At 44.4% G+C, this 27717-nt stretch overlaps 1 protein-coding gene across 3 annotated transcripts in view; it reads right to left on the reverse strand.

Moving 5' to 3' along the window:
• Window positions 1–209: 209 nt before the first annotated feature.
• The window catches only part of LOC121003848 (oocyte zinc finger protein XlCOF28-like), a 51074-nt gene continuing 23566 nt past the window's right edge, over window positions 210–27717 (reverse strand). For 2 of the 3 annotated variants that reach the window (XM_040435777.1, XM_040435776.1), the window contains exons 10-15: window positions 27211–27313; window positions 12255–12385; window positions 11261–11381; window positions 10855–11004; window positions 5093–5265; window positions 210–913 (exon numbers count right to left, since the gene is read on the reverse strand). In XM_040435777.1, coding sequence (XP_040291711.1) covers window positions 632–913; window positions 5093–5265; window positions 10855–11004; window positions 11261–11381; window positions 12255–12385; window positions 27211–27313 — 960 coding nt within the window. In that variant the 3' untranslated portion in view covers window positions 210–631. The remainder of the gene's footprint in view (window positions 914–5092; window positions 5266–10854; window positions 11005–11260; window positions 11382–12254; window positions 12386–27210; window positions 27314–27717) is intronic. The other variant, XM_040435778.1, reaches the window with a different exon arrangement.

A 27717-nucleotide genomic window follows, 5' to 3' on the forward strand; every position in this document is an offset into this window, starting at 1 on the left:
AAAGTTTTTTTGGGGATTAAGTTAATTTTCATGGCAAAGAAGGACTATGCAATTCATCGGATCACTCTTCATAACATTCTGGAGTATATGCTAATTGCTATTATAAAAACTTAAGCAGCAACTTTTCCAATTTCCAATATTTATGCAATTCTCAAAACTTTTGGCCACGACTGTACATTTTTTCTATGCAATGGTTGGCCTTGTGGTACACTACTGCTACATGCAGGGCTCCCTACAGACCAATTCCTGCTCCTCAGTTCAGTCCTGGCCTCACATGAACAATCACTATGATTAGTGACTTCTTCAGATCAAGAAGTCATTGGACATGGTCTCTCTGAATGTGTGACCCATTAACACTTAGGTCCCCCCAGACCGATGGCTTCTTTCCAGTCAGGTCCGGCCACTCAGGTTTGTAAACGCATTACTTTATTCTTTTGAAGAAGAAACAAGAACAACATTTTCCCTTCTCTGGAGCCACCAACCTCCTCAGGAGGTGAAACACGTGCATAGCCAAGATACTTGGAGGCCTCTTAATATAGTTACATTCACCAGCTCTGTGCTGGACAGGTGCCAGGCCTGCTGCCCCTGCATGGTCTCCAGGGCGCTGGGCACCCTTAGACTTTCATAGTTTTCACGCTTCTAAGACGTCCTGCCCTAAAAGCAACTGTGTGTGGATAGTGCCCGCATCCACTTGTTCCACCTCCTGCAGCCCTGCCACTTGTATACCGATGAAACTGCCAGCCTCCGTCTGCACTGGGAGGACATGATACTCGGACAGTGCATCAATCTCTTCTGAACCGCTGATCAGAAAGTGGATTTCAGTCTCCTGCTCTGCAGGGACAACCTGCCAGGTAAATGTCTCTTCCTGTGGCCCCAAGCTCCTCTCGCTTTCCAGAAGAATCTGTTTATTGTTCTGAGAGTAAATGAAAGAGCAATCAGCATTCATATAGTAATAATCACTAATAATTATATATTATTTTTTTTTTTTTACAATCCTTTTCACAAGTGCTGAATAGGACCCCCCTTTCTCCATTATAAAGAGTCAATTGGGGGCCCTCATACTGCTGTTATCTCCTGAAATGCTCAAAGACGACTAGAATGCTCTTCATTTTGTAATGACAACCCCCAGGGAAGCAAAGGCGAAATGTATGTTGCGTTACTTAATGCCATCACTTTGTCGCTATACCACACTTATTTCCGTGTGGAAATCTTACTTTGATTTTGTCTCGTATATACCGTAGTAGTAACTTATTGGTAGCAGCTTGTCTGAATCCTTACATATGATAGTGATATACTGCCTTTACTCATTTTAAGTAGTTTTTTTCTTAGCATAGGCGTTTTTCTGTCCCTTGAAGGGAATCTGTCACCTGGTTTGAGCATATTCAGGTGTCACCGTTGGAATGTACAATAAACTACCTTATTTCCTGCAGTGGTCTTCTTTCTTCTCTTCATGGTTTCATTTTGTTAAAAAAGCAATTTTTGTATTATGCAAATGAACCTCGAAGGTGCCCAAAGGGGCGTTATTCATCACCCTCTGATCCCAGTAACGCCCCCCTGCAGTGCCTAGACCACCTTAATTTAGAGCCCAAGCACGCCTCCTCGTTATGAGCTATCGTCCCACAGCCTAGTTTAACGGCACCGCCCCCCTCCGCTACGTCAACTAATTCATTCAAACTACGCACCTGGAATCTTCATTTCGTCCGCCGGAAATCTCGCTCAGGCGCAGTACCGCCTACTGCCTGCGCGATCCAAAAGCTCCTGAGGGCAACAGCGATAAGACGACGTCACTGGGCTCGGCGCATGCCTAGTGACACTTTTGAGGCTGTAATGCGCCTGCGCGAGATTGCCGGCGGACGAAATGAAGATTCCAGGTGCGTAGTTTGAATGAATTAGTTGACGTAGCGGAGGGGGCGGCGCCATTAAACTAGACTGTGGGACGATAGTTGATAACGAGGAGGCGTGCTTGGGCTCTAAATTAAAGGCGGGCTAGGCACTGCAGGGGGGGTTATTGGGCTCAGAGGGTGATGAATAACGCCCCTCTGGGCACCTTTGAGGTTCATTTGCATAATACAAAAATTGCTTTTTTAACAAAATGAAACCATGAAGAGAAGAAAGAAGACCACTGCAGGAAATAAGGTATTTTATTAAACATGGCAACGGTGAGAGCTTAATATGGTCAAACCAGATGACAGATTCCCTTTAATGTACATATATATATATATATATATATATATATATATATATATATATATTTACAGGTATACACTACTCACAAAAAGTTAGGGATATTTGGCTTTTGTGTGAAATTTATATCATGAAAGTAGGGCATTTAAGTAGAAGCATGCAATGGTGATTCCACACCCCATCCCACAAAAAATGTAAAATGTCTCAATAACTTGTCATGTGGCCTTAAGCATCAATTACAGCTTGACAACGACGTCTCATGCTGTTCACAAGTAGACTTCTTGTCTGCTGAGGCATGGCATCCCGTTCTTCTTGAAGGGCGGCCCTCAGGTCACTTGCCTCTACAAGTGCAGGTCACTCCATTTGAGGTACCCCAGTCTCCAGCAGCCATTCCCTAATGTTGTGACCTCGATGAGCTGGTGCATTGTTGTCGATGAAAATTAAATTGGGCCCGTGTTATTCATACAGAGGCACATGACGTCTTGTGTGGATGCTCCCTGACCCAGTGGATGATGCCTGTGCCTGGTGGTGTAGTCAGGTACCCTTGCAGGTTATCTAGCACGCAGACCACGCTGATGTGAACGGTTTCGAATGGTCTGATGTGACACTTGGATATTCTCTCACCTCCCTTAAAATGTGCCTGGCGTTGTGTGGCATTCGACAACCAGTTCTTCTGGGCATTATTCACAATGAAGCAGTCATCAGTGTGGGATGTGGACAAAGAACGTCCACTTCCTGTGAATTTTCCAGTCTCGCTGTATCTCTGTTGCAACCTGCTTTTGACACTCTGTGACACTCTAAGCTCAGTAACAGCATCAGTCTCAGAACATCCTGCTTGAAGCTTCACAATGGTGAGGTACTGTTGATCAATTGTTTGGTGTCGTCTTGGTCTCATGATGTAAAAATGTGAACAGCATGATGAGGAGGACTGTTTAAATACCAATTCTGATTGAACCAAGTAATAGGGTTGTTTCAGGTATCGAACTTTTGATACCCAATTGATACTTTTAGCCCGATATCGATAAGATACTGGGATTGGTCTTTTATTGATACTAGGCTGTGCTACTGCACAGCCCAGTATCAGAGAATATGGATTGCGTTGCTCTCAGCAGCACAGGGAAGATGGAAGCAGTCTCCCCCTCCCCCCCCCTGTGCTGCCGCTGCCTCCAATGAGAGCGCAGAGGGGCTGTGGCCACTGCGCCATCAATGATAACGTTTATTACATTACAAATGCAGGCAGTGGCATAAAGGTGCCACACCTGAGGGGTTAACTGCTGCTGATCGCAGCGCCCTGTCAGAGGTCGGGTGCCGGCTATGTGATTCTGCCGCCACCTGCATTTGTAATGTATTACACGTTAGTTATCATTTGTGGTGCAGTGCGCCCCCCCCTCACCTCCTCTCATTGGAGGCAGTGGCAGCTTCTGATCGGAGCCCCAGCAGTGTTTAATTCTGGGGCTCCGATCGGTTACCATGGCAGCCAGGACGCTACTGAAGCCCTGCCTGCCATGGTAATCTCCCTGCTGCCGTGTGTACTATGGACAGGGCAGCAGGGAGAGTGTGAAGTCCTATTCACCCCAATAGAGCTCTATTAGGGTGAATAGACAAGGGATTAAAAGATCCCAGTTTCTAGCCCCTAAGGATGGAAATAGTTCTTAAATAAACTGTATTAAAAAAAATATATAAAAGAAATAAAAAAATATTAAGTATTAATCACCCCCTTTCCCAATTTTACATATAAAAATATATAAACAATAAATAAAATATTACATATCACCACGTCCGAAAAGTCCAAACTATAAAAATCTTAAAAAACATCTCCTATGTAGTGAACGGCGTAGAAGAAAAAAAATGAAATAAAAACTGCGTGATTCGCCCTTTTTTTTTTTTTCACCTTGTCCCCCCAAAAAATAGGATCGGACTGTTCGATTATGGGCCTGGACGTTCCATAAAATGCGGAATGCACGCAGCTTTATTTGTTGTTTTTTTTTTTTTTTTGCATGGTATCGAATGGTATTGAGTATTGCAATACTTTTTTATGGTATCGAAACCGAATCAAAATTTTGGTATCGAAACAACCCTTCCAAGTAATTTAATTTATTTTGATTCATGGATCAAACACCTGTTGTGAATTTTGACTTTTATGCTCCTTGTTAGAAAACAGCAAGTTGTGCATTCAAAAGTTTAGAGAGGGTCACATTAAGTTCACCTGTAAAGATTAGAGTGCATCATCCTGAACTTTTTTTGAGTAGTGTATATATAAATATTTCCACAAGTAAAGTAAAAAATGTTCACCTTCTAATGTTGAGCAATTTATAGGCACACCAGTAGTGAAATGCATGTATGGTGAAAGTCACTGGTTGGTGCTGTGGGTGTCACATGTGCCCTCTACAATCCAGCCGGCCATCAGGAGAAGAGATCAGTGAAGACACTGATAGAAGCATTCACTAGGAGAGGGTCCACCTAGAACAGGACATCATCTGTCACAAAACACGACCAGACTCGATCTGATTCTTTATTTCGATCTTCAAGTTGTCTTGAAGATCAAAATAAAGAAGCAGACGTCATATCTTGAGTTCAGTCGTGTTTTTTGCCAGATGATCTCCTGTTCTAGGTGGATCTTCTCGTAGTGAAAGCTTCCATGAGTTTCTTTTCTGACAACTCATAAGATGATGGGAGGAAAGGGGGATTAGGTGAACTGAATTTTTGCCTGATCCCTAAATGTAGTGTAGTACGTGTGTGTGCCCCTTTTGACTGCTCATAAGCAGTCACTGACTGGTGGAGCACCTCATTTGCATCTAGTACTTATCTTTGCCCTCGTGGTGTCCCTTACTAGATGCCATTTGACCCACTAGTGCCGTATTTAAGGGTTGGTTCTGTTTTTTTCACAGGGTCACAAGCACATACTCACATTTCTCATTACCACTTTCCTCTTGACCCTGGGCAAATTAGATTTCACGGTCTTCTCTTTCTGATGGACTTTTTGGTGCTGGCGGAGGACAAAGCGTTCGTGAAACGTGGCTGGGCAGAAACGACACTTCAGCGCCTTCTCTGTCTGGGAGTGTTGCCTGCGAATATGAATCTCTGCAAAATAGGAGACTATACTATAAGGATCTCTGGAGTGAATAAGTCAGACGATGGTGCAGCCAGTGAAGGGTCTGAGGGAGCAGAACATGACACATGGATTTAAAGAACACCAAAGAGAAAACAGCTGTATCATGACCTGCCCTCCGAAAATAAGTTTTGGCATTTCTCCTGCACATGTAACCAAGACATCGCTATGCAGGGAAACATTATTACAGACCAGCAGTGCTTAACTAGCACTGCGGCCCCTTCATTATAAGGAATCAGACATCCTAGTATAATGCCATCACCTTCTGCAGCAGAGAAACCGGTTTAACAATTAATTGGATTTTTGCTACTGTAAAAGCCTCCTCTGATTACTTTCAATGGGAGACACATATGATGACCTTGGGTATAGCTTCAGCTATTAGGTGGCAGAATATAAGCAAGTACCCCACCTGTGGAAACTGCGCCAAACTAGTCTTGTACATAAGTAGTAGAAAAAGCAGAGGAAACAGGAAGTAAATTGTTACAACTAGTAATGAAAAAGCAAAAAACAAACAAAAAAAAACCCATTCCTTCTGAGAAAACTGACTCAACCCAGGAAGAAACAGCATTGGCTGGATGCTGTGTTCCCAATTAATATGACAAAAGGGATTTATGGCAATAAACAAAATTGAATTTCTTGTCAGCATCACTGGGAAACACAGTGACCTTGGAACCTTCAAAAGCAGCCCCTAGGGGGTGGGAAATACAAAGAGTGACTGCAGTCAGTGTAAGGCCACCTCCAAGAGCCTGTGACCAACTGAGGCATCAAAGGATGCCTGCACACACCTGCATAGCACAAACAGGTGTTGAATTGCCTACGATGCGCCAAATGCTTGAGTGGATCATCGCCCTGAAGATGGGCTTCTTGTCCTTTGAACAGTATCCATCACCAATGGCTGGTCCAATCCAGCCTTGAATCCCACAAGGCACCACCTGGAACAACAATTAATCTGACTGGTAGAAAGAAGACATTTGAGAAAGGTAAATCCGCAATGTACGGACTACATTCAAAATGTGGAGAGATAGTTCCCTAAAATGTAAAAAGGTTGGGCAAAAAGAAGGGAGGACAATATAACCATTAATCTGAAATGCAGATACCACTTTGGGATCAAAGAAGGTGACAGTGAAAACCACCTTGTCTTGGTGAATCACTATGATTTAGGCTAGGGCCATACAGCAATCATAGCAGTGGAACTCGTCAAGCAACCTAAGATTACACTACTAACCTATATCACGGCATAGTGAAAGTGACTGGAATCATGTTGCCACTCACGGGTTGCTGCAACCATGAACGTACAGTCGCAAGAAATCCAACCCGACTATATTATTGTGGTTGCAGCAACCAATGAGTTGCAATGTGACTCCATTCACTTTCACTATGCTTCGATGTTGATGTTGCATAGTGAAAGTGAGATCTTCAGTCATGCAATGAGTGTCGCAGTGAAGATTGCCCAATAGCCCTGGCCTTACAGGGCTGCCAGTTCAGAGACACTACTAATGGAGATAATAGCCACAAAAAGACTTACTTCCAAGCAAGGTAGCAGAGGGAAATGCTGTCCAGGGCCTCAAATGCAGAAGACTGCATGGGCAGCATCAAGGACTAGATTAAAGAGGGTCTGTCTGTAGTTTTGACCATGCTAAACGGTAGAAGACTAAGTAGGGGCTGGGGACAGCTGTAGAAATATACCTTTTGTGGAGCTTCTTCTACCAGATTCTGCTCCTGCAAGTGTCCAGGAGGCGGAGCATCACTATAAAATTATCTCTGTATTGAGCTGCTTCCAAGCCCCTCCCCTCTGCATAACAGTTGTAGTGGTCTCCTGGTTGGATGCTATGCATGTCACTCATCGCAGAGGAGCTGTGCAATGGGCTCCCATCAGGGGGACCCAGCGTACGCCACTTCATGCAGAAAAGAATGGACAGCCAATTTAGATGCCAAGGGGTACTAAAAGAACAGAGAGGACTGATACCTAACCTTGTATCCAGGCCTTCCTGAACAAAACAAAGCAGGAGAGAAAGGGAAAATTTAATTGGCAAGAGCTGTCACTCTTCACATCAGAAGAAAAAAGGATTTTTACCACAAGGTAGTCTTGTGGTAGATCAGACAGAAAGGTTTTATAGCCTTAAGCATGGTTTGAATGACCAGCTCTAAGGAACCATGCTCTCTCAGTATGCCTCAACAGCAACGCCATTTAACAGAGTAGACCCTGACAGAAAAGATTTTCCACAGGAGGAAACGCCAGTCAGCATTGGAGTGCAGACTGTGTACCAGGCTCTACAGGACCAATCGGTAGTGTTAAGAATCAGTGGGGTGCCTTATGTGTTGAATTTCTTGAGGATACAGGAAAAGAACAAGAGGGAAGACGTACAGCAACATGACCTGGCTCTACAAGATGACCAGTGCTTGAGGGTGTTGAGTCTGGGATACAAATGTGTATGTTAGGTGTGGATGACACAAGGTCCACGTTCAGGAGACCCTACCTAGAGCAGATCTTTCTAAATACTTGGATCGATCTGTTCTTGGCAAAGAAAATTGACAATCAAATTGTTCACTCCTGAGACTATCAGGATGCTGGCTGTCTCTCACATGGCTGTGGAGCTGCAGATCCCTCCTAGATGGTTTAAGTAGGTGACTGCCTTTGCATTGTCTGTCTAAACCTTGACAAACTGGCTTGCCTAGGAGCTAGGGACATATGGATGGGCCAAAGTTGCAGGACATTGATCAGGAGAAAGAACTCCTGAGGGGAGAACAAACCCTAAACAGTCAGGTTATAATCCCCAGCTGAGGAGACTGGAGCCAGTTATCAGGACCAGTCAGTGGAATGGTAGAACGGGGCTACCAAGGTCAGTTTCAAAGAGAGAAGTGACGCACTGAGAACGAAGGGAGAATTGTGTGCACCAACGAGTGTGTGGATTTGTTTCAATGACTTACAATAGCTTGTTGAAGGGGGCAAGTGTGAAACTGGTATGCAAACAGACAATCGGTCCCAACACTCACAATCCTTGATCAACTGAGAATAGACCGTGTCCCTGAAGAGACTGGACACTTTGCTGAAGGACAAGAACTTTCACAATGGGAGATCTTGGGCCTGAATTCATAGAAACATATGCCCAGAAAGGTTTTAAGCACAAAGAAGTGGAGAGATAAGACATGAGGAGGTTGATTATCCAACCAAAGCAGGATAGTCTCCAGAGTGATCTGAAGACTTTCCAGATTGGCCGACCTGGATGAAACTTTGAACATAATATTGTCCAATTAGGGTGTTGGCTACATCACTCCAAGAGTGAAGAAGGGTTATCACGGACACCACAAATGCAGTGAAAGTGTTAAGGACGGAGGCTGGAGGTGATTGTCTTTTGTTTTTTAATTGAACCCCAAGAATTAGTAAAAGACTAGGAATGCCCAATTTAAAATGGTCCCGGTTGAAGACATATAATATAAAGAGTATGGTGGCTCACTATCGCCTGTAACTATGGGTGGGTGCTGCTAAGCCTAATGACTCACCCAGTCAAAAAGGTTAATATTGTATACAGAGAGGCTGAGCACTCTCCCAATGGACCACACAAAGACTATTCAAAAATTATTAGATTTATTACACCAATATATAGATCTAAAAACAAAATCACAATGAAACAAATTGCACAATAAAATTACACATTAAGAATAATATTAAAATTGTTGTTCAGATAAAAAGCATAAAATTTTATGATTGCGGTGGTATACAAAAGGGTAACATATACAACTTGAATAAAAAAGATGTGTCCTAATTGGAAAAAACAAGAGGATCGATAATGGATTATTCGACACTATGAGAATAAATTTTCGACTATAAGAAGATATATATTCGAATAAATATGAAAATTTTCGGATGAATGTCCAAACTGAAATTTTCGATTATGTGAAGATAAATATTCGAATGAATAGGAAAATAAATTTTCGAATGAATGTCCAGACTGAAATTCGATATAGACTTATAGTTATTCTATCGATAATAATCAGTCGATATTCCCTGTATGGCAAAACGAAATAACACTAATACCGTCTGACTATAGCACACGGTGGCGTCCCACGTGGCTGATGGAGTCAGAGTCGGCGGTACCTGTTTGTAGCAGTTCAACAGGTGCAGTGTGACTATTGTAGCCCTCCGTGTAGAGATTCTTTGATAAAGAGATTGATTTCAGCTCTGTCACTTCAAGGGTTTAAATGGTTTGAATGTTCGCTATATGCCATAAGAGTCCATCAAATTTGGTTTCAAAAGACCCGCACATCAGCTGATGGACGTCCTGACTCTAACGATTTGAATCGACCCCTTTTCACCCTGATGGACTCTTATGGCATATAGCGAACATTCAAACCATTTAAACCCTTGAAGTGACAGAGCTGTAATCAACCTCTTTACCAAAGAATCTCTACACGGAGGGCTACAATATTCACACTGCACCTGCTGAACTGCTACAAACAGGTACCGCCGACTCTGACTCCATCAGCCACGTGGGACGCCACCGTGTGCTATAGTCAGACGGTATTAGTGTTATTTTGTTTTGCCATACAGGGAATATCGACTGATTATTATCGATAGAATAACTATAAGTCTATATCGAATTTCAGTCTGGACATTCATTTGAAAATTTATTTTCCTATTCATTCGAATATTTATCTTCACATAATCGAAAATTTCAGTTTGGACATTCATCCGAAAATTTTCATATTTATTCGAATATATATCTTCTTATAGTCTAAAATTTATTCTCATAGTGTCGAAAAAATCCATTATCGATCCTCTTGTTTTTTCCAATTAGGACACATCTTTTTTATTCAAGTTGTATATGTTACCCTTTTGTATACCACCGCAATCATAAAATTTTATGCTTTTTATCTGAACAACAATTTTAATATTATTCTTAATGTGTAATTTTATTGTGCAATTTGTTTCATTGTGATTTTGTTTTTAGATCTATATATTGGTGTAATAAATCTAATAATTTTTGAATAGTCTTTGTGTGGTCCATTGGGAGAGTGCTCAGCCGGTTGAAGACATGCCAGATTGCCTGGGGAGGGAGTCTGCTGTTCTAGCAAACTTTCCATATGATAGTAATCCAGCAGGGTCACACCCTGGACGCATCTCCACTTGGGCAGGAAGGGAACACCCACAGTTATTTTATTCAAGTGGTGGGTGTTCCAATAACTGGTACGTCACAGGGGAGTAGGGGCTTCTATACGACTCCCTTTTTCTGGAGGCAGTTCTGTCTCACAGTGGGGTAAACCGGAAGACCTCATCAACCCTGTATTCCCAACCTAAAGGTAGGAAAAAAATAAAAATAAAATGGCAGATGTACCCCCCGAGTCGATAGGTCTGCCTTAAAACACAGACCCTGTGCAAACTTGTTTAACTCCATGTCTGCAATAGGGGTATAGCTAGTACAATGAGCTAACACTTTTTTTTGCCAAATTTCTTCTGCAGAAGTTATTCCCAAGGGCATCATGTGTGTTAACTCAGAAACAGAAAACAAATTACCTGTATACTTTTATAACTAAAGTTCCTGGTAACGGATGATGATACTCACTCAGGCCAACCTTCCCAGTCAGGACCGTTTCACATAGGGGACAGTGAAGCTTGGGCAGCTCTTTTGTGTGTTTCCTCAGAACATGCATTTCCATAGTTGACTTCTGGGTAAACGTAATCTGACACACGGAGCACGAGAAAGGCCGTTCACCTAAGGGAGGCAGAAGTCTTCACTTGAGGAAGGAACACCTTGATGAAATATGGGGAGGAGGGATCCTCATCCCCCTTCTGATATCATAGAAGCTACAATTGGATTACAGTGCATGAAGCATAAAGGATGTTTAGAAAGTAATATTGAAAACTCAGCCTTCACAAGTGTCACCATTAATGTACCCTATGGTTTTGAGAATTGTTTTGGGCATGTTGATAAGATGAAGGGGTCTTCCATGTTCCTACATTTTACTAACCTGTATGCGTCCTCTTGTGTCTCGTCAGCTTGAAGGCATCTGTGGTGGCATAGTTGCACTGATCACAATGGAAGGGTCGGTCTTCACTATGAATTTGAATATGAAGGATCAATTCTTCAGCCTGAAGACGAGAACAATCACATCACAAATTGCATGTCCTTGGGTTGACAGAAGAGCACACAACAGCACAATCAGCTACCTGTCACGCTGTAAAGCACTTACAATGCACCAGTCTGTGAACTAGCACAATGCAATATGTCCCTACATCAACGGCATAATTTTTTTGAATCAGATCATTTTTATTAAAGGTTTTACATACAGCCAATTATTCAGATAAACCATACATTATATGACAATAGGATATCAATACAGTAAAATCAATCATACTTTATCCAAATCAGCACGTCAATAACACTGCATCAAATAAACCTTTATTAAATCTCCCAGTCCCCCCCAACTCCCTTCCCACCTCCCCCTCTCCGTGTGGTCTTCTCCCTCGACAAGGACAAAATTCAACGGCACAATTTAGTGTAGTGTGAAAGCGGCCTGTCCTGGTACATACTTTTCTATAGTACGATGGTACTTATCCTTGTATATATACAGCTGCAGATTTTCTATGTGGAATACTCATAGGGCACAGGAGTCACAAGGACAGCAGCACACCCCAAGGTACAGGAGGGCAAGAGGAGGCTGGTTGAGGTTGGAATTACACAGCACCTTGCCCATGTGTATTATTGCCCCAACAGTGAGAAAGAGAGGCAATAATACATCACATCTATAATATAATGATGTTGCAATAACAAAGCATTACTAATATATAGAAATAAGAAAGCCTGAATTGTTATTGTGAGAGTCTAGTAATCTCTCCAAACATTGTGATATCAGTCAGAAATAATCAAATTACCTTTTTGTACAAAATAACAATCCGTTAATCAGGCATCAGTAATGCAGGTTCTTTTATCAGTGGACATTACTGAATATCATCATTACTCACCTCTGTGGTCTCATGTTCACAGAACGGGCACTTAAACTGATTTTCTGGTTTATGGGACTTTTTATGCTTCACAAGCTCCAGGCCGGTGGAAAATGACTTGTTACACTCTTTACACTTGTGAAGTTTCACCTCTGCCAGAAATAAATAGAATTAGTTAATATCATTCTTTAAGGGCGCCTACATATGCAGCGACAATGTAGAATTGCTTAGGTTTTTAATGCGGTTATTGGCTATACCAGTGATGGCTTACCTCCGGCACTCCAAGTATGCATCTTGGGAGTTGTAGTTTACCACAGCTGGAGGGCCGGAGGTTAGCCATCACAGGGCTATACTGTGTGTACAGCTGAAGCACATGGTTATAGTTTTACCTATAATAAGGTGTGTGCCTAAAAACTGCATTGAAAAATAATTGGAGATAAAAAACAGTTTTTCCTGCATGGTACAATACTACTGTCTGCATAGGCAGCCTAAGTAGAATGAAATGGGGATTTAATGCAAATCAAAACTACTGCACCCAAAATCACCAATTCTTGTGCATGCTCCATCTGTTAGCACCTTGGTGCTTGTGCTGTAGAGCTCTTTTCCCATGGGACACAGGTGCCAGGACAATGCAGTAGCCTGGCCCTGTCAATAAAGCAGCCAGCAGAGGATAACGGTGAAGCTAGGGTGCACCAAGTGGCTTGGGCCTGCCATCAGTGCACTTAACAGCATCTTAGCATATCAAAAGAATTATTTGTTGGGAATGCAGCATCAGATCAGGAAAAGGAAGATATTATTAGATTATGCTGAGCCAGACCTAACAAATGATTGTGCCTGGTTTAAACGCAATGTTCCTGATGACAGATTCCATTTAATCCCGTCCCGCCTTCCAAAAACTATAACCTTTTTAATTTTCTTGTCAAATATAAGCGTGAAACTTGATCGCACATCCTAAATACTATGCTATTATCTAATAACTGCTTCTCAGCATAATGAACATTGCTTCTCAGCGCAATTTATCGTATACCTACCCCTATGTTGCATGCTGTACATGAGGTATTAGTATACAATTTGATCAAAAAGCATAGGCCCACTCACCACGACAAGGTTGCCTCTTTGAATGGGATTCTACTCTGGTCGCGGCGCAGCACTGCGCCAAATTTACAGGCGCCGCAGCACAGCACCAGCAGGCAGCGGGACCCAGCAGTCAAACAGCGCCCCCGCTGTCTGGCAAAGCCACCCTGGCACTGGGTCCCACCAACCCAGCAAAGCAAAAATGGCCACCGCGAAGCACTGCACCACGTGAACAGGTGTGAAACTCACCCACTCATGTACAGTATGCAACATAGGGGTAGGTATACTATAAATTGCACTGAGAAGAGACGTTAATTATGCTGAGAAGCAGTCTTTAGATAAAAGCATAGTATTGAGGATGTGCGATCCAGTTTCACTCTTACATTTTACATACCTTTTTAATTTTCTGTTTGTGGTTTTTTGGGTTTTGTTTTTACAGCATTCACTATGTGCTAAAAATTACATGAACGACCTTATTCTGCAGGCTAGTATGATTATGGATATTCAAAATTTATATAGTTACTATTATGTTTTACTACTTTAAAAAAAATAAAAACCTTAATTTTTTTTTCCATTTTGCATCGCCATAACTTTCTAAATTTACTGTCTACAGTGCTGTGTGGGGGCTCATTTTTGCGGGGTGTGATGCAGTTTTTATAGGAAACATTTAGATCCAACTTTTTGATCACCATTTTTTTTTTTTTGGGCAGGGTTATTGTGGGACAAAAGGACATGTCCCATAGACAGCAAAAGAATACTATTGCAGTCTATGGGATTTTCACAGGCTGCCTGTCAGGTTGTGCTTCGAGCATGGTTTTTTAGGCAGCTTGTTACGACAGGCCTAGGAGTATTCATGAGGCCCCAGGCTGTCATAGCAACCAATCAGAGCACTCTCCCTCTGTCTAACCCCCTAAGATGCTACGATCCCTAATGACAGCTGCATCTGAATGATTAAATGACTAGACCCTGGTCACTGCCGGCAGGTACCAGCTGCATATCGAGCGCGCTCAATGCGTGAGCCGGCTCCATACAAATCCTTAATACATATAACAGGTACAGGTACATATACAGATACCTCAAATCTTATTAAAGTGTTAAAGGTTGTGTCCCCTCATGAAAATGGCATTTATCATGTAAAGAATGTTACCACAAGCCACTTACTAATGTATTGTTATTATCCATTTAACTTCTTTTGCTGGCTTGATTCATTCTTCTATCACATTATACACTGCTTGTGTCCATGGTTATGACCACCCTGCAATCCATCAGTGATGGTCGTGCTTGCACACTATAGGAAAATAGGATTTTTTGTGCTTACCATGGGAAGCCATGGGTATAGAGTTAGACCATGGGTATAGCTGCAGCCACTAAGGTGACACTAAGCTGAAAAGTGTTACCTCCTCCTCAGCTATACCCCTCCTGCAGACACTGAGCTAATCAGTTTGTATGAAAGCAGTAGGTGCAGCTAGGAGAGGCCAACAGAAAAAAATAGTAAGCAAGAGAGCTGGAGATGGGTCCGAACCAAGAAAGGTGGGACCCATCATGGAGAGCCAGCAATGTATTTACTGGGTGGGAACTGTGTCCCCCAATGAACTCAGTGAGAAAAGGATTTTACAGTTTAAGCACAAAAAAAAGAAAAATTTTCTTACTTGTATCATTGGGGGACACAGATGACCATAGGACGATCAAGAGCAGTACCATGGGGCGAGAACAAAAGACAATAATAAACCTAAGGCTGGCCATAAGGTCCCGCGCGGAAACCCGGGAAAAAGGGTGCACCGGAGATCCCGACTAGGACAAGCAGAGCATGTAACAGGAAGGCCAGCCAGAGAGAGAGAAAGCTTAGAATACGCAGTGTCTTAGGCAGGCCAAAAAGAGGAGAGCCCAGCTAAAACGAAACCAAAGTACTCGGGAGACTTCAGACAATGTGCATAGAAGCACAGAACATCCACAGGAAAGATGAGCCTGAAGACAAGTCAGACGTGAGACCACAGAAAATGTAAAAAAGAGAGGAGACATAGCAAAGGCCAGAATACGTAGAAGGAAACCGATACCAGAGGACCAGAGCCGTAGGAAAAAACACCCTGGGGTCATCAACTGTGACAATATGGGATGAGAAGAAAAAGAAGTCTGTTAGGACTGACGATAGGCAGCTTGTTAAGGAGCAGCGCAGAAAGACCCCAGGGGTAATGTTACAGTATGTACAGCATCCAATGGTAGTGAAATTACTCCGCCTGAGGAAGGGAGTAATGTGACGGCACCGACAGCATCCAGTGGTAGTGCAATTACTCCATCTGGGGGAGGGTGTAATACAATGGGCTGTACAGTATCCGGTGAAAGTGCAATTACTCCATCTGGGGGAGGGTGTAATACGATGGGCTGTACAGTGTCCGGTGGTAGTGCAATTACTCCATCTGGGGGAGGGTGTAATACGATGGGCTGTACAGTATCCAGTGGTAGTGCAATTACTCCATTTGGGGGAGGGTGTAATACGATGGGCTGTACAGTATCCGGTGTAAGTGCAATTACCCCACCTGTAGAAGGGGGTGCAAGCTGTAAGGGGAAAAGAGGTTGTAAAAACCTATTCCCATGTATTCCCTGGGAGGAAGAGGGGACCAGCAGGGGAAATTAACCCCATAGAACCTGGGCCAGGAAAAAGTGAAGGTAATATATTTACCTATCTGATGGTTTCTGCCCACCCTGACTCCAGCCATGTCACCTTCCGGCAGCTACATCGGTAACAGGGGGGACTTCTTCAAGGAGCGACAAAGGTGACCCGAATGAGATTTGTAGATCCGCTGTTCCTCCTTGCCTTCCAGAGGTGGGGGAACAAGCAGCAGGCTTGGGAACACACTAGTCTTCCCCCTCTTGTGTGGTAAAACAGCCAGTTCAAGACCACCTGTAGCCAGTCATCAAATTAGAATTTTCAGCAGACCTGCAGAGAAAAAGGTGACTCCTACAGACACCAAGCTAAAAAACTGATTAGCTCAGTGTCTGCAGGAGGGGTATAGCTGAGGCGAGGAGCTAACATGTTTCAGCTTAGTGTCACCTCCTAGTGGAAGCAGCTATACCCATGGTCTTCTGTGTCCCCCTATGATACAAGCGTAAAAAAGCCTCTCTGGTGGCCGGGACCGCGGGAGCACACACGGGCTAGTGCTTTTTTTCTATAGTGTGCAAGCACGGCCACCGCTGCTGAATTGCAGGGTGGTTGTGACCATGGAAATGAGTAGTGTATAATGTGATGGAAAACTGAGTCCAGCCAGCAAAGGATGCAATATGGTTAATAACAATACATTAGTAAGTGGATTGTATTAACTTCCTCTACATAATAAATGCTATCTAACAACCCCTTTAACCCCTTAAGGACACATGACGTATCGGTACGGCATGTTTCCCGAGTCCTTAAGGACACATGACGTACCGGTACGTCATGTGTTGTTCCGATCCCGTGACCCTTCCCCCCCCCCAATGTCGGCGATCGCAACAAACCGCAGGTCAGTTCAGACCTGCAGTTTGTTGCGCTTTCTGCAGTTTCTGATCCCCACGGTGCAGGGAGTAAGATGGATGTTTGGTGCACTGCACACTATGATGAGGTAGGTGCAGTGGCCGCGGCATATAAAAAGGTGGCCTCAATATCCCGTCTGGTAAGGGGGAAATAGTGCCGCAAGGTACACCATAAGGCCAGACAGGAGCAACGGCAACAGCCTCTGGAGACAGTGAAGGTACTCTACCATGAAGGGAACAAGGCGGCAGCTTGGTGCCCACTAGAACCAAACAGAGGCAATTGCACAGCAATTGAGAGTGGCCTCCATATCTCGCCGGAAAGGGAGAAATAGTGCCGCACGGAACACAATCAGGAGATGCTGTAGGTACTCTACCCGTGAAGGGAGCGAGGGGGCTGGAACAGACAGCTGCATTAGTGCCGCACGGCACACAATAGAGCCCTCCAGGGATACTGGATATAGCATCAGGAGATGCTGTAGGTACTCTACCCGTGAAGAGAGCAAGGGGGCTGGAAACAGACAGCTGCAATTGCAATGGCAATTGAAGGCGGCCTGTATATCTCGCCCGGAAGGGGGAAATAGTGCCGCATGGAACACCATAGAGCCAGTCAGGAGAAATGGCTACAGCATCTGGAGTAGGTGTAGGAACTCTACCAATGAAAGTAACAAGGCGGCTGGAAACAGACAGATGTAACCGCCACGGCTAGAACCCGGCCTGTATTCTCTGGTACAGGCACTACAAAAGAACCTTCAGAGGCCGAGAAGGGTTGACAACCCTACAAGTGGCGTTTGCCTGAATTATCAGCTTGCCTAGAACATAGCCCCTGGATAGGGGAACCAGGAAGGTCTGTCGTGTACAGCCTACGAGGACGTACGTACCAGAGACACCGTGTAGGTGTGCCAGTTGTTAAGCACGGAGATGGCAGCCCTACCTGTGCGGTAATTACCTGTGCAGGCAGGAGAGCGCCATCCGAAAGTCCACTAGAGGGGTACCAAACCTAGGTAGGGTAGATACCACCATGCATGTTTGACTTGACCACACAGAGGGATTCTGCATGGTGGAAGACCGACCTGATGCTCTGTTCCGAGGGAATCGGTGCAGAGGTGTCCCCAGAGGCAACTGACAGAGAAGGCTTCGTCACCAGCCTCAGGCCTGTCCTGGGGGGACCCGAGGATGCAGAGGAGGGGTGGAAGCTAGTTGAGACCACCCGAGGAGGGTCCGTGGGCTACTCCTTGCGTGACTCTGTACCTGAGCGTGACCATCTGTAGGGAGGACCCTGGGGGGGGGAAAGGGGGAGACCGAAATTTGTAGGTAGCGCTCCAGCGACCCCGCCAGGGATTGGGCGAGTCAGGCAAGGTTCCCATGGCTTGACATGGAGGGAGCCCATTCAGGGGGGACCTACACACAAAAGGGTGGGAGGGGGACAATGCGACCACATAGAAACCTCCGTAGACAACGGACGTGCGTGAAATACGTGCCGATCCGATAGGGAGGCTGGGAGAGGAGGCCACCATAGAGCAGCAGGGCTGTCCTATCTGTCCCCGGATGTCCCGTCCCCCAAGAGGTGCTGCAGCAGCTATAGAGCAGGTGGAAGGGCTGCAGGAGAATGCAGCAATAGAGAGGGGAGGGAGGGAAAAGAGCCTGCGGAGAAATTCAGCCAGAGGCTGCCTACCAGACCCCAGTAACTTGCAGCGCACCCCAAGCTGGAGACCAGAAGATGGCGACCGGAGAGAGCAGGAGCTGACAGCCAGAGGAAGAACCGCCCCTCTGAGAGAGAGAGAGAGAAGGAACCTGGGGCTGGACTGGCAGGCAGGAGAGGTGACAGAGAAAGCCCGGGAAGGGAGAAAGTGGGCGGGGAGTTGCGGCCTAGTAGGCCCGAAAAGCCGGGGACTAAATTAGTGGAAGAACGGCCGGCAAGAAGAAGAACGGCCGCGATCGCGATAGTGCCCCAGAGAAGCCGCGACGAACGGGGGCCAGGTGGGGGAGAGAACAGAAGAAGCGACCCCCAGAGAGAGAGAAACGGAAGGCCAGGGGGCTTCTGGGGCCAGGATACAGCAGAGAGTTAAAAGTGTCTGAACCTGGGGCGTGGCTAACTGCCGGCATGACCGCACGCACTTGAGAGCGGCTCCGGTCCCTGGTATCAATCCTGACTAATCCTGCCAAGCTGCATTCCTCAGACTCAGAGTGGCAAGTGCAGAGGAGACGGAGGAAACCCAGGAACCAAGATATGGGTCCCAGCAAGGCGCAGACCGCGGCCGACAAACTTAAAGAATATGCCCGCCAGGAAAACCAACATGGCGCCGCGGCTCCCGCCACTCCACGTGCAGCGGTGACGCGCGGACAGGCCGCGCAGCAGATAGAAAATGATGAGGCTGGAGAACCGGAGATAACGCTGAAAGCGGTCTCAGAGCAGCTCCTCACAGCGATCTCCTCCTGCCAATCCTCCCTTACCTGCAAAATTGAGGAGGTGCGTGTCGACCTGGGCCTGTTGAGGCATGACGTGCAACAGCTGAGGGAAAGAGTTAAACACACTGAAGATCGGGTGTCGGAGCTGGAGGATTACACCAGGCCGCTAGATTCGAGGCTGACGGAGGTGGAAAGAGCCGTTGGATTATGGAGGCAGAAATGCGACGACCTGGAGAACCGGGCCCGACGCAATAATGTAAGAATCCTGGGGATGCCAGAGAGAGCGGAGGGGAGAGATCCTGCCAGCTTCTTGGAGCTTTGGTTTAAGGCCCAGTTCCCTACAGCCACATTCTCAGCGGCCTATGCAGTTGAAAGGGCGCACAGAGTACCGGCCAGACCACCACCTCCAGGCGCACCGCCAAGGCCCCTGCTCGCCCGTTTATTAAATTGGAAGGATCGAGATTTAATTCTTAGCCAAGCAAGGAGCAAAGGTGTATTGATGCACGAAAACACCAACGTGTCACTTTTTCCGGACTTCTCCGCGGATTTGCAGAAAAAGAGGGCCACCTTCGTCTTAGTCAAGAGACGCCTCAGGGAATTAAATTTGCAATACTCGATGGCCTACCCAGCGCGACTACGCGTAGTGGATGGCGAACGGCCGATATTTTTCACCGACCCAAAGGAGGCTGAGGACTGGGTTGCTAGACGTCCAAGAATGCACTGATCTGAAACACTGGGACTGAGTTGCAAGTATTACTGAGTTCTGAAAAGGCACTTTATAGAGGCCTTGTCACTGAGTGGTTTATCCTTATTATATGGTGCAATATTTAGCTTTACCTGAATGCAATATGCATTACTTGAATGCAATATGGTGCTCTTTCAGATAGCAGATCATTGTAAGCATGGTTATAGTCCTACTGTAGATGTTGATTCACAGGCTGTCTGAATATGAGTGTCTGCACCTATTGAGGCTTAGATGTACCTGCAGCTATGAAACTCACATTGACCAGGGAATGCTCGGCTACCTGTGCGGGCATAACATCTTCACCCCGCACTGGTCTCCGAATATAGATTGTCACCTAGTTAATACTATGATGCATGCACTGGATGTTTGCTCAGAGGTATTAGAAGTTTATCTGTTATGTTATATGTTTTGTAAGTTGTTGAAAGCATGGTCACATCAATTATGCATCAGTAGTGTGGGAGGGGGGCGAACTATTAAAATGGGTGAGGTTACTCCACAAGGGCCGGATGACATCCTGTACTACTGGAAGGATAACTTTAAGATTGTACTATGGGACCTCTAGTAGTGATGTCCTGGAATGTGAGGGGACTTGGAAATCCGAACAAAAGGATAGCGGTGTTCTCGCATATACGACGCTATAGCCCTCACATTCTGGGACTTCAAGAGACTCATCTGACGGCTGACACGGGGCACAGAATTGTAAAACAATGGGTTCAGTGGTCACTTCAGTCATATGGCTCATCAAATTCTAGAGGCGCGGCTATATTAGTGCGCAAGGGCCTCCTGTGGGAACCGCAGCAGTCAGTTGCTGATCCGGAGGGACAATATATAATGGCGTATGGCTTTATTGACCACATCCCGTATGTAATAATTAACATATATAATCCCCCCCCGGCGAGTATTTCACTCCTTCATGTTATCCTGGGGTTTGTGGCGCAGTATCCCTCAACCCGGCTGATTTGCATGGGAGACTTTAATATGGTAATGCAGGAAGAGGTAGATAGATTTAGGCCGCCTGAAGGGAGAGAGACTGGAGTTCACTCGACGACCACTCTGTTTAGAATTGCTGCAGAAATGGGATGGATAGATATGTGGAGGATTAGAAACCCGCAGTTGAGGGAATACTCCTGTTTCACTCCCGCTAGGGGGGCACTCTCGAGAATTGACTATGTCCTGGGAAATGCTGCTAGTTATACGGACTTGATTGCAATTAACTATGAGTCGCGGGGACCCTCAGATCATGCTGCAGTAGTGGCACGTTTTGACACTCCCGGGATTGCATCTAGAGGGGGGAAGATGAGAATACATCCCTTCTGGCTCTCTTTATTGACAAAAAATGATAGAATCCCCGATCAGCTGAGAGTATTCCTGGATGTGCAGGGAGATGAAACAGAGGAATTGTTATTGTGGGACACCCTGAAGGCCTTCCTGAGGGGATGTCTGAAGTCCTCAATATCCTATGTAAAAAAGGACACGTCCCGCCAGGAAGTAGAATTGCATAATAAATGTAGGGAGGCGGAGGTATTGTTTTGTTCGGACCCCACAGAAGGGAATAGGATAGAGTGGATGACTAGAGGAAGGGAGTATATGATGCATCTTAAGGAGAAAAGTGAACGCAAAATGTTCTTTATGAAGCAGCAGTCATTTGAATCTGGTGATAGAGCGGGCAAGCTTTTAGCTCAGATTGCTAGAGCCAACCAGTCGTCCCCCCCGGTACTTCGAATTCTGAACCCTGAGGGACAATTGGAGGAATCCGGGCAGAGAATACTTGACGCTTTCAAACGGTTTTATCAATCGCTGTACAGCACAGCAGCTAACTACACGGAGAGGGAGTTAAGTAACTATATTTCAGAGGTGGAACATCCTAAGCTTAGCGAGGCGGAAGTGACCCTCCTGGACAAGGATATAACTCTGGAAGAAATCCAGCTAGCCATGCATGACATACCAACTGGGAAAGCACCGGGCCCGGATGGGATCCCAATTGAAGTTTATTCTAGATATAGTGAAACTCTTAGCCCCCAACTCCTTAAGATGTACTCAGCATCATTCCAGCGTCACCAACTGCCCGAGACCTTATATGATGCAACTATTGTTGTTATATTAAAGCCAGACAAGGATCCAACTGTATGTGGCTCTTACAGGCCGATTTCGTTGCTCAATTTAGACTACAAAATTCTAACCAGATTATTAGCCTCTCGTTTAAATAAAGTAATAACGTCTATAGTACACCAGGATCAGGCGGGATTCATGCCAGGGAGGACCACCTCTGACAATATCAGGAGAGCTCAGGTTATTGCTCAGGTAGGAGTGGCGGAGGGGCGTGAATGGGCCATGGCATCACTTGACACGGCTAAGGCCTTTGACTCTGTGGAGTGGCCTTTCCTGTTTCGGATCCTGAAGGAATTCGGGTTTGGCCCAGGGTTCATAAGATGGGTGGAGATACTGTACCAGAGACCTAAGGCAAATATACTAGTAAATGGCACCATGTCAGATTCATTTACTCTGCATAGAGGTACTAGACAGGGTTGCCCCCTCTCCCCCCTTTTGTTTGCGGTGGTAATCGAACATTTGGCATTAAGAGTGAGGCAGGACAGGTCCTTTATGGGGATTTCTAGAGGAGACAGAGAGGAGAAGATAGGCTTATATGCAGATGATCTCCTTCTGTTTATGGACGAGCCTGAGCTGACTCTGCCCAGAGCAATTGAGGTAATAGGGAAATTTGGCACATACTCGGGCTTGCTCATAAACTGGACGAAGTCAGCTATTATGCCTCTTTGGGATCATGGGTGGCCGGAGAGTATACATAATTTACCGGTAGTGGACCAGTTTAAGTATCTTGGCATCGTGATCACAAGGGACCCTGGAGTGTCTGTGACGAGAAATATAGAACCGATAGAGTCCTTATTTATTGATAAATTTAAAACTTGGAAGGCATTACCGATTTCGGTGATGGGGAGATTGAACCTAGTCAAAATGATTCTGCTCCCCAAGGGCCTGTATCTCCTGTCACATGCATGCGCCCCGGTACCAAAGGCCTTCTTTGACAGGCTGCACTCCCTGATAACGGCGTTTGTGTGGGGAAAGGCTAGGAGGAAGCTCTCGCAGAAAGTATTACAGAGGTCTAAGACGAGGGGGGGAGCGGCTCTACCCGATTTTTTTCTATATTACTTAGCCGGCCAGTTGAAATATATAGCGGCATGGGTCAAACAGGGAGAACTACCAGGACCGGAATATTGGTTGAGGGAATATCTTAATCTTTCTAATCTGTGGCCTGTCTTGGAGTCCCCAAGTACAGTATCCAGGAAACTACTTCCTGCTCATAGACTGGCTAACCAAATATGGAAAGCAGCCAAATTAAATTCGTATGCAGATTTACCAGATGCAATCCCGCTCTGGGACAATCCCATGTGGCCGCACTTGGAAACATTGGAGGGTGCAGGGATATGGAAGGGATGCGGAGTGTTGACATTAGCTGAGCTGTATGAAGAGGGCGTATTACGAACTTTGCAACAACTACAGGAGAAATTTGAGATTCCCCATTCTTTGTTTTTTCGGTACCTTCAGTTACGGCACGCCCTAAATGATCAGTTTAGAGGGACAGGTCGCAGCATTTCCAAATATCCTCTGATAGGGGTGCTAAGATCGCAGGGACCTAAGGGCATTATCTCTATACTCTACACATATTTACTAGGTGATCGCATGATTCTTCAGCCATTGGAAGTAGAAGCGAAATGGAAGGTTAATATCCCAACTCTTGATGCTGAAGAATGGGAGGAGGCTATGTTGGTACCCACTAAGGTTTCCCCGTCGGTAAATAATAAACTGATACAATTATTCATATTGCATAGAAGCTACTTAACCCCCCTCAGGCTCTATAAGATGGGGAGACTACCTAGCAGCAGTTGCCATAGATGTCAAGAGGGGAGCGCTGATTTCTGGCACTTGATATGGGGATGCAGACACTTACAAGTATTTTGGAACAAGGTTCTAGAGATTCTGTCTACGATAGTGCCTGTATCGATAGGAGCCTGCCCAAAAATATGTATCCTAGGGATATTAGAGGAGGAACAGTGGACACATCACCAGAGAATATTCCTAGGGGAAGCCCTCTTCCTGGCTAGGAAGGCTGTAGCATTGAGGTGGATGGCGGATAGAGTCCCCACAGTGAACCAATGGAAGACCTTGATGAACCATGCAATGAATATGGAAAAAGTAGTATACATACATAGAAAATGCCCAGGGAAATTTCAGAAAGTGTGGGGAGAGTGGTGCTCTTCAAATCACTCCTTGCAACCTGTGCACTTGCACTCTGTGTCGGAGGGTAACATTGCATTAAATGTCTAAACACTAGAAAGTAGATATGCTGTATTGTTTGATGCCAAGTAGCGAAATATTGCTGAGAATCACTTGACACATTATGTATCACGTTTGTACTATGTGGAGCTGGAGACCCCCCTGCGTGGGGTGTCAATGCTTCAAAATATGCTGAACCATGCTTATTGTTAAATTTTCAATAAAACGAGTTTAAAAAAAAAAAAAGTGTCTGAACCTACAACCTGCTGTATCAGAGGCAAGGCACTTATTAGAGGCAAAGGCACTTATCAGAGGCAAAGGCACTTATCAGAGGCAAAGGCATTGTCCCACACAGCAATGGAGCTGTATCAAATATGGGGGAAGGGGGGAGATGAGGGAACGCGTCCAGGCCCGGGGGGGGAGGGTGGGAGACCCTAAACTAACATACTCACCCTCAGACGTCTTCAGGCGCAGCAGTAACCACCCCCTCGGCGGACTCAACACGGGAACCGTGGGACTGCCGTAATTCCACTGTGGAAGCAGAAAAAAAAAAAAAGTAGCAGGATGACCTGCACAAAAAAGCAGGTCAGGTCTGCCTCCTATGGACACTAGAACAAGACTGAGCTGCCTAGTGTCTGTGGAGAGGGTAATAGCCCAATGGGGAGGAGCCAACACTTTTTTATGTCTAGTGTCGCCTCCTAGTGGTAGTTGGACATGTACCCATGGTGCTGTGTCCCCCAATGCCATGCACGATAGATAGAAATTTTGCCCACCTTACTTTCCAAAAAAGGTAATAAAAGTGATCAAAAAAGTCGCATGTACGCCAAAATTGTAACAATCAAACCGTCATCTCATCCCGCAAAAATCATACCCTACCCAAGATAATCGCCCAAAAACTGAAAAAACTATGGCTCTTAGACTATGGAAACGCTAAAACATGATTTTTTTTGTTTCAAAAATGAAATCATTGTGTAAAACTTACATAAATAAAAAAAAAGGTATACATATTAGGTATCGCCGCGTCCGTATCGACCGGCTCTATAAAAATATCACATGACTGAACCCCTCAGGTGACCACCGTAAAAAAATAAAAATAAAAACGGTGTAAAAAAAGGCATTTTTTGTCCTCTTACGTCACAAAAAGTGTAATAGCAAGCGATCAAAAAATCATATGCACCCCAAAATAGTGCCAATCAAACCATTATCTCATCCCGCAAAAAATGAGACCCTACTTAAGATAATCGCCCAAAAACTGAAAAAAACTATAGCTCTTAGATTATGGAGACACTAAAACTTTTTTTTTGTTTTAAAAATGAAATCATTGTGTAAAACTTACATAAATAAAAAAAATTGCATACATATTAGGTATCGCCATGTCCATGACAACCTGCTCTATAAAATTACCACATGATCTAACCTGTCAGATGAATGTTGTAAATAAAAAAAAATAAAAAACTGTGCCAAAAAAGCTATTTCTTGTTACCTTGCTGCACAAAAAGTGTAATATAGAGCAACCAAAAATCATATGTACCCTAAACTAGTACCAACAAAACTGCCACCCTATCCCGTAATTTCCAAAATGGGGTCACTTTTTTGGAGTTTCTACTCTAGGGGTGCATCAGGGGGGCTTCAAATGGGACATGGTGTCAAAAAACCAGTCCAGCAAAATCTGCCTTCCAAAAACCAAAACAGCGCACATTTCACTCTACGCCCCGCTGTGTAGCCGTACAGCAGTTTACGGCCACATATGGGGTGTTTCTGTAAACAGCAGAGTCAGGGCAATAAAGATACAGTCTTGTTTGGCTGTTAACCCTTGCTTTGTTAGTGGAAAAAATTGGTTAAAAAGGAAAATTAGGCAAAAAAAGGAAATTCTCAAATTTCATCCCCATTTGCCACTAACTCTTGTGCAACACCTAAAGGGTTAACGACGTTTGTAAAATCAGTTTTGAATACCTTGAGGGGTGTAGTTTCTAGAATGGGGTCATTTTTGGGTGGTTTCTATTATGTAAGCCTCGCAAAGTGACTTCAGACCTGAACTGGTCCCTAAAAATTGGGTTTTTGTAAATCTCTGAAAAATTTCAAGATTTGCTTCTAAACTTCTAAGCCTTGTAACATCCCGAAAAAATAAAATATCATTCCCAAAATAATTCAAACATGAAGTAGACATATGGGGAATGTAAAGTCATCACAATTTTTGGCGGTATTACTATGTATTACAGAAGTAGAGAAACTGAAACTTTGAAATTTGCAAATCTTTCCAAATTTTTGGTAAATTAGGTATTTTTTTTATGCAAAAAAAAAAATTTTTAGGACTTCATTTTACCAGTGTCATGAAGTACAATATGTGACGAAAAAACACAATCTCAGAATGGCCTGGATAAGTCAAAGCGTTTTAAAGTTATCACCACTTAAAGTGACACTGGTCAGATTTTCAAAAAATGGCCTGGTCCTTAAGGTGAAATAAAGGCTGTGTCCTTAAGGGGTTAAAGACTCATTTATCTAGAGGTCTACCCTGTGAAATAGAAAATCTGGGCCAAAGCTTCTTGCCTCTGAGAGCACAAATAAAGTGAAACAGCAGCTTAAGAAAGCTGGGTGGCATCCACAACTTTTGTGGAAAATCCAGGTGCAATCATAGTTGCTCAAATTCTCCAGTCAGCAAAACCAAAGGAAGGAATACTAAATATTTCTGCATGAAAAAAAAAAAAAAAAAAACAACATATAGCCAGGCATAGATTTGTGTAGGCCTCATACTTGGGCTTACATTAATCTTAAAAGGTATACAGGATAGTGGAGCAAGCACATATGCATAAACCAGAATAGTCTGAAAAAGGTGATAATCAAGCACCTTGTTGCTCCTGAGGATGCTGGATTTTAGGAATTCTACTGTATATGGAAAATTATAAAACATGTATTAGATCAACAAATTGCTAATCAATACACATACTCTGTCCTTACCAATCTGATTTTCAGGGTTAATCAGCTGAAGCCTCCTACGTTTGCTTGCCTGGGGTGAAGGAACAGCTTCTGCTTCCTGAGGACTGCTATTTGGGTTCACGTCCTTAAAAAGTCAAACAATAACAGAGATTATTACAGCCACAATTAACCACTTAAGGACCACAGGTTTATACCCCCCTAGTGACCAGGCCCTTTTTTACAAATCGGCACTCCACAACTTTAGCGGTTTATTGCTCGGTCATGCAACTTACCACCCAAATGAATTTTACCTCCTTTTCTTCTCACTAATAGAGCTTTCATTTGGTGGTATTTCATTGCTGCTGACATTTTTACTTTTTTTGTTATTAATCGAAATCTACCGATTTGTTTGCAAAAAAATGACATTTTTCACTTTCAGTTGTAAAATTTTGCAAACAAAGCGACATCCATATATAAATTTTTCTCTAAATTTATTGTTCTACATGTATTTGATAAAAAAAAAAAAATGTTTGGGTAAAAGTTATAGCG

This window comes from Bufo bufo, chromosome 6 (assembly GCF_905171765.1).
Source record: "Bufo bufo chromosome 6, aBufBuf1.1, whole genome shotgun sequence".
Lineage (NCBI taxonomy): Eukaryota > Metazoa > Chordata > Amphibia > Anura > Bufonidae > Bufo > Bufo bufo.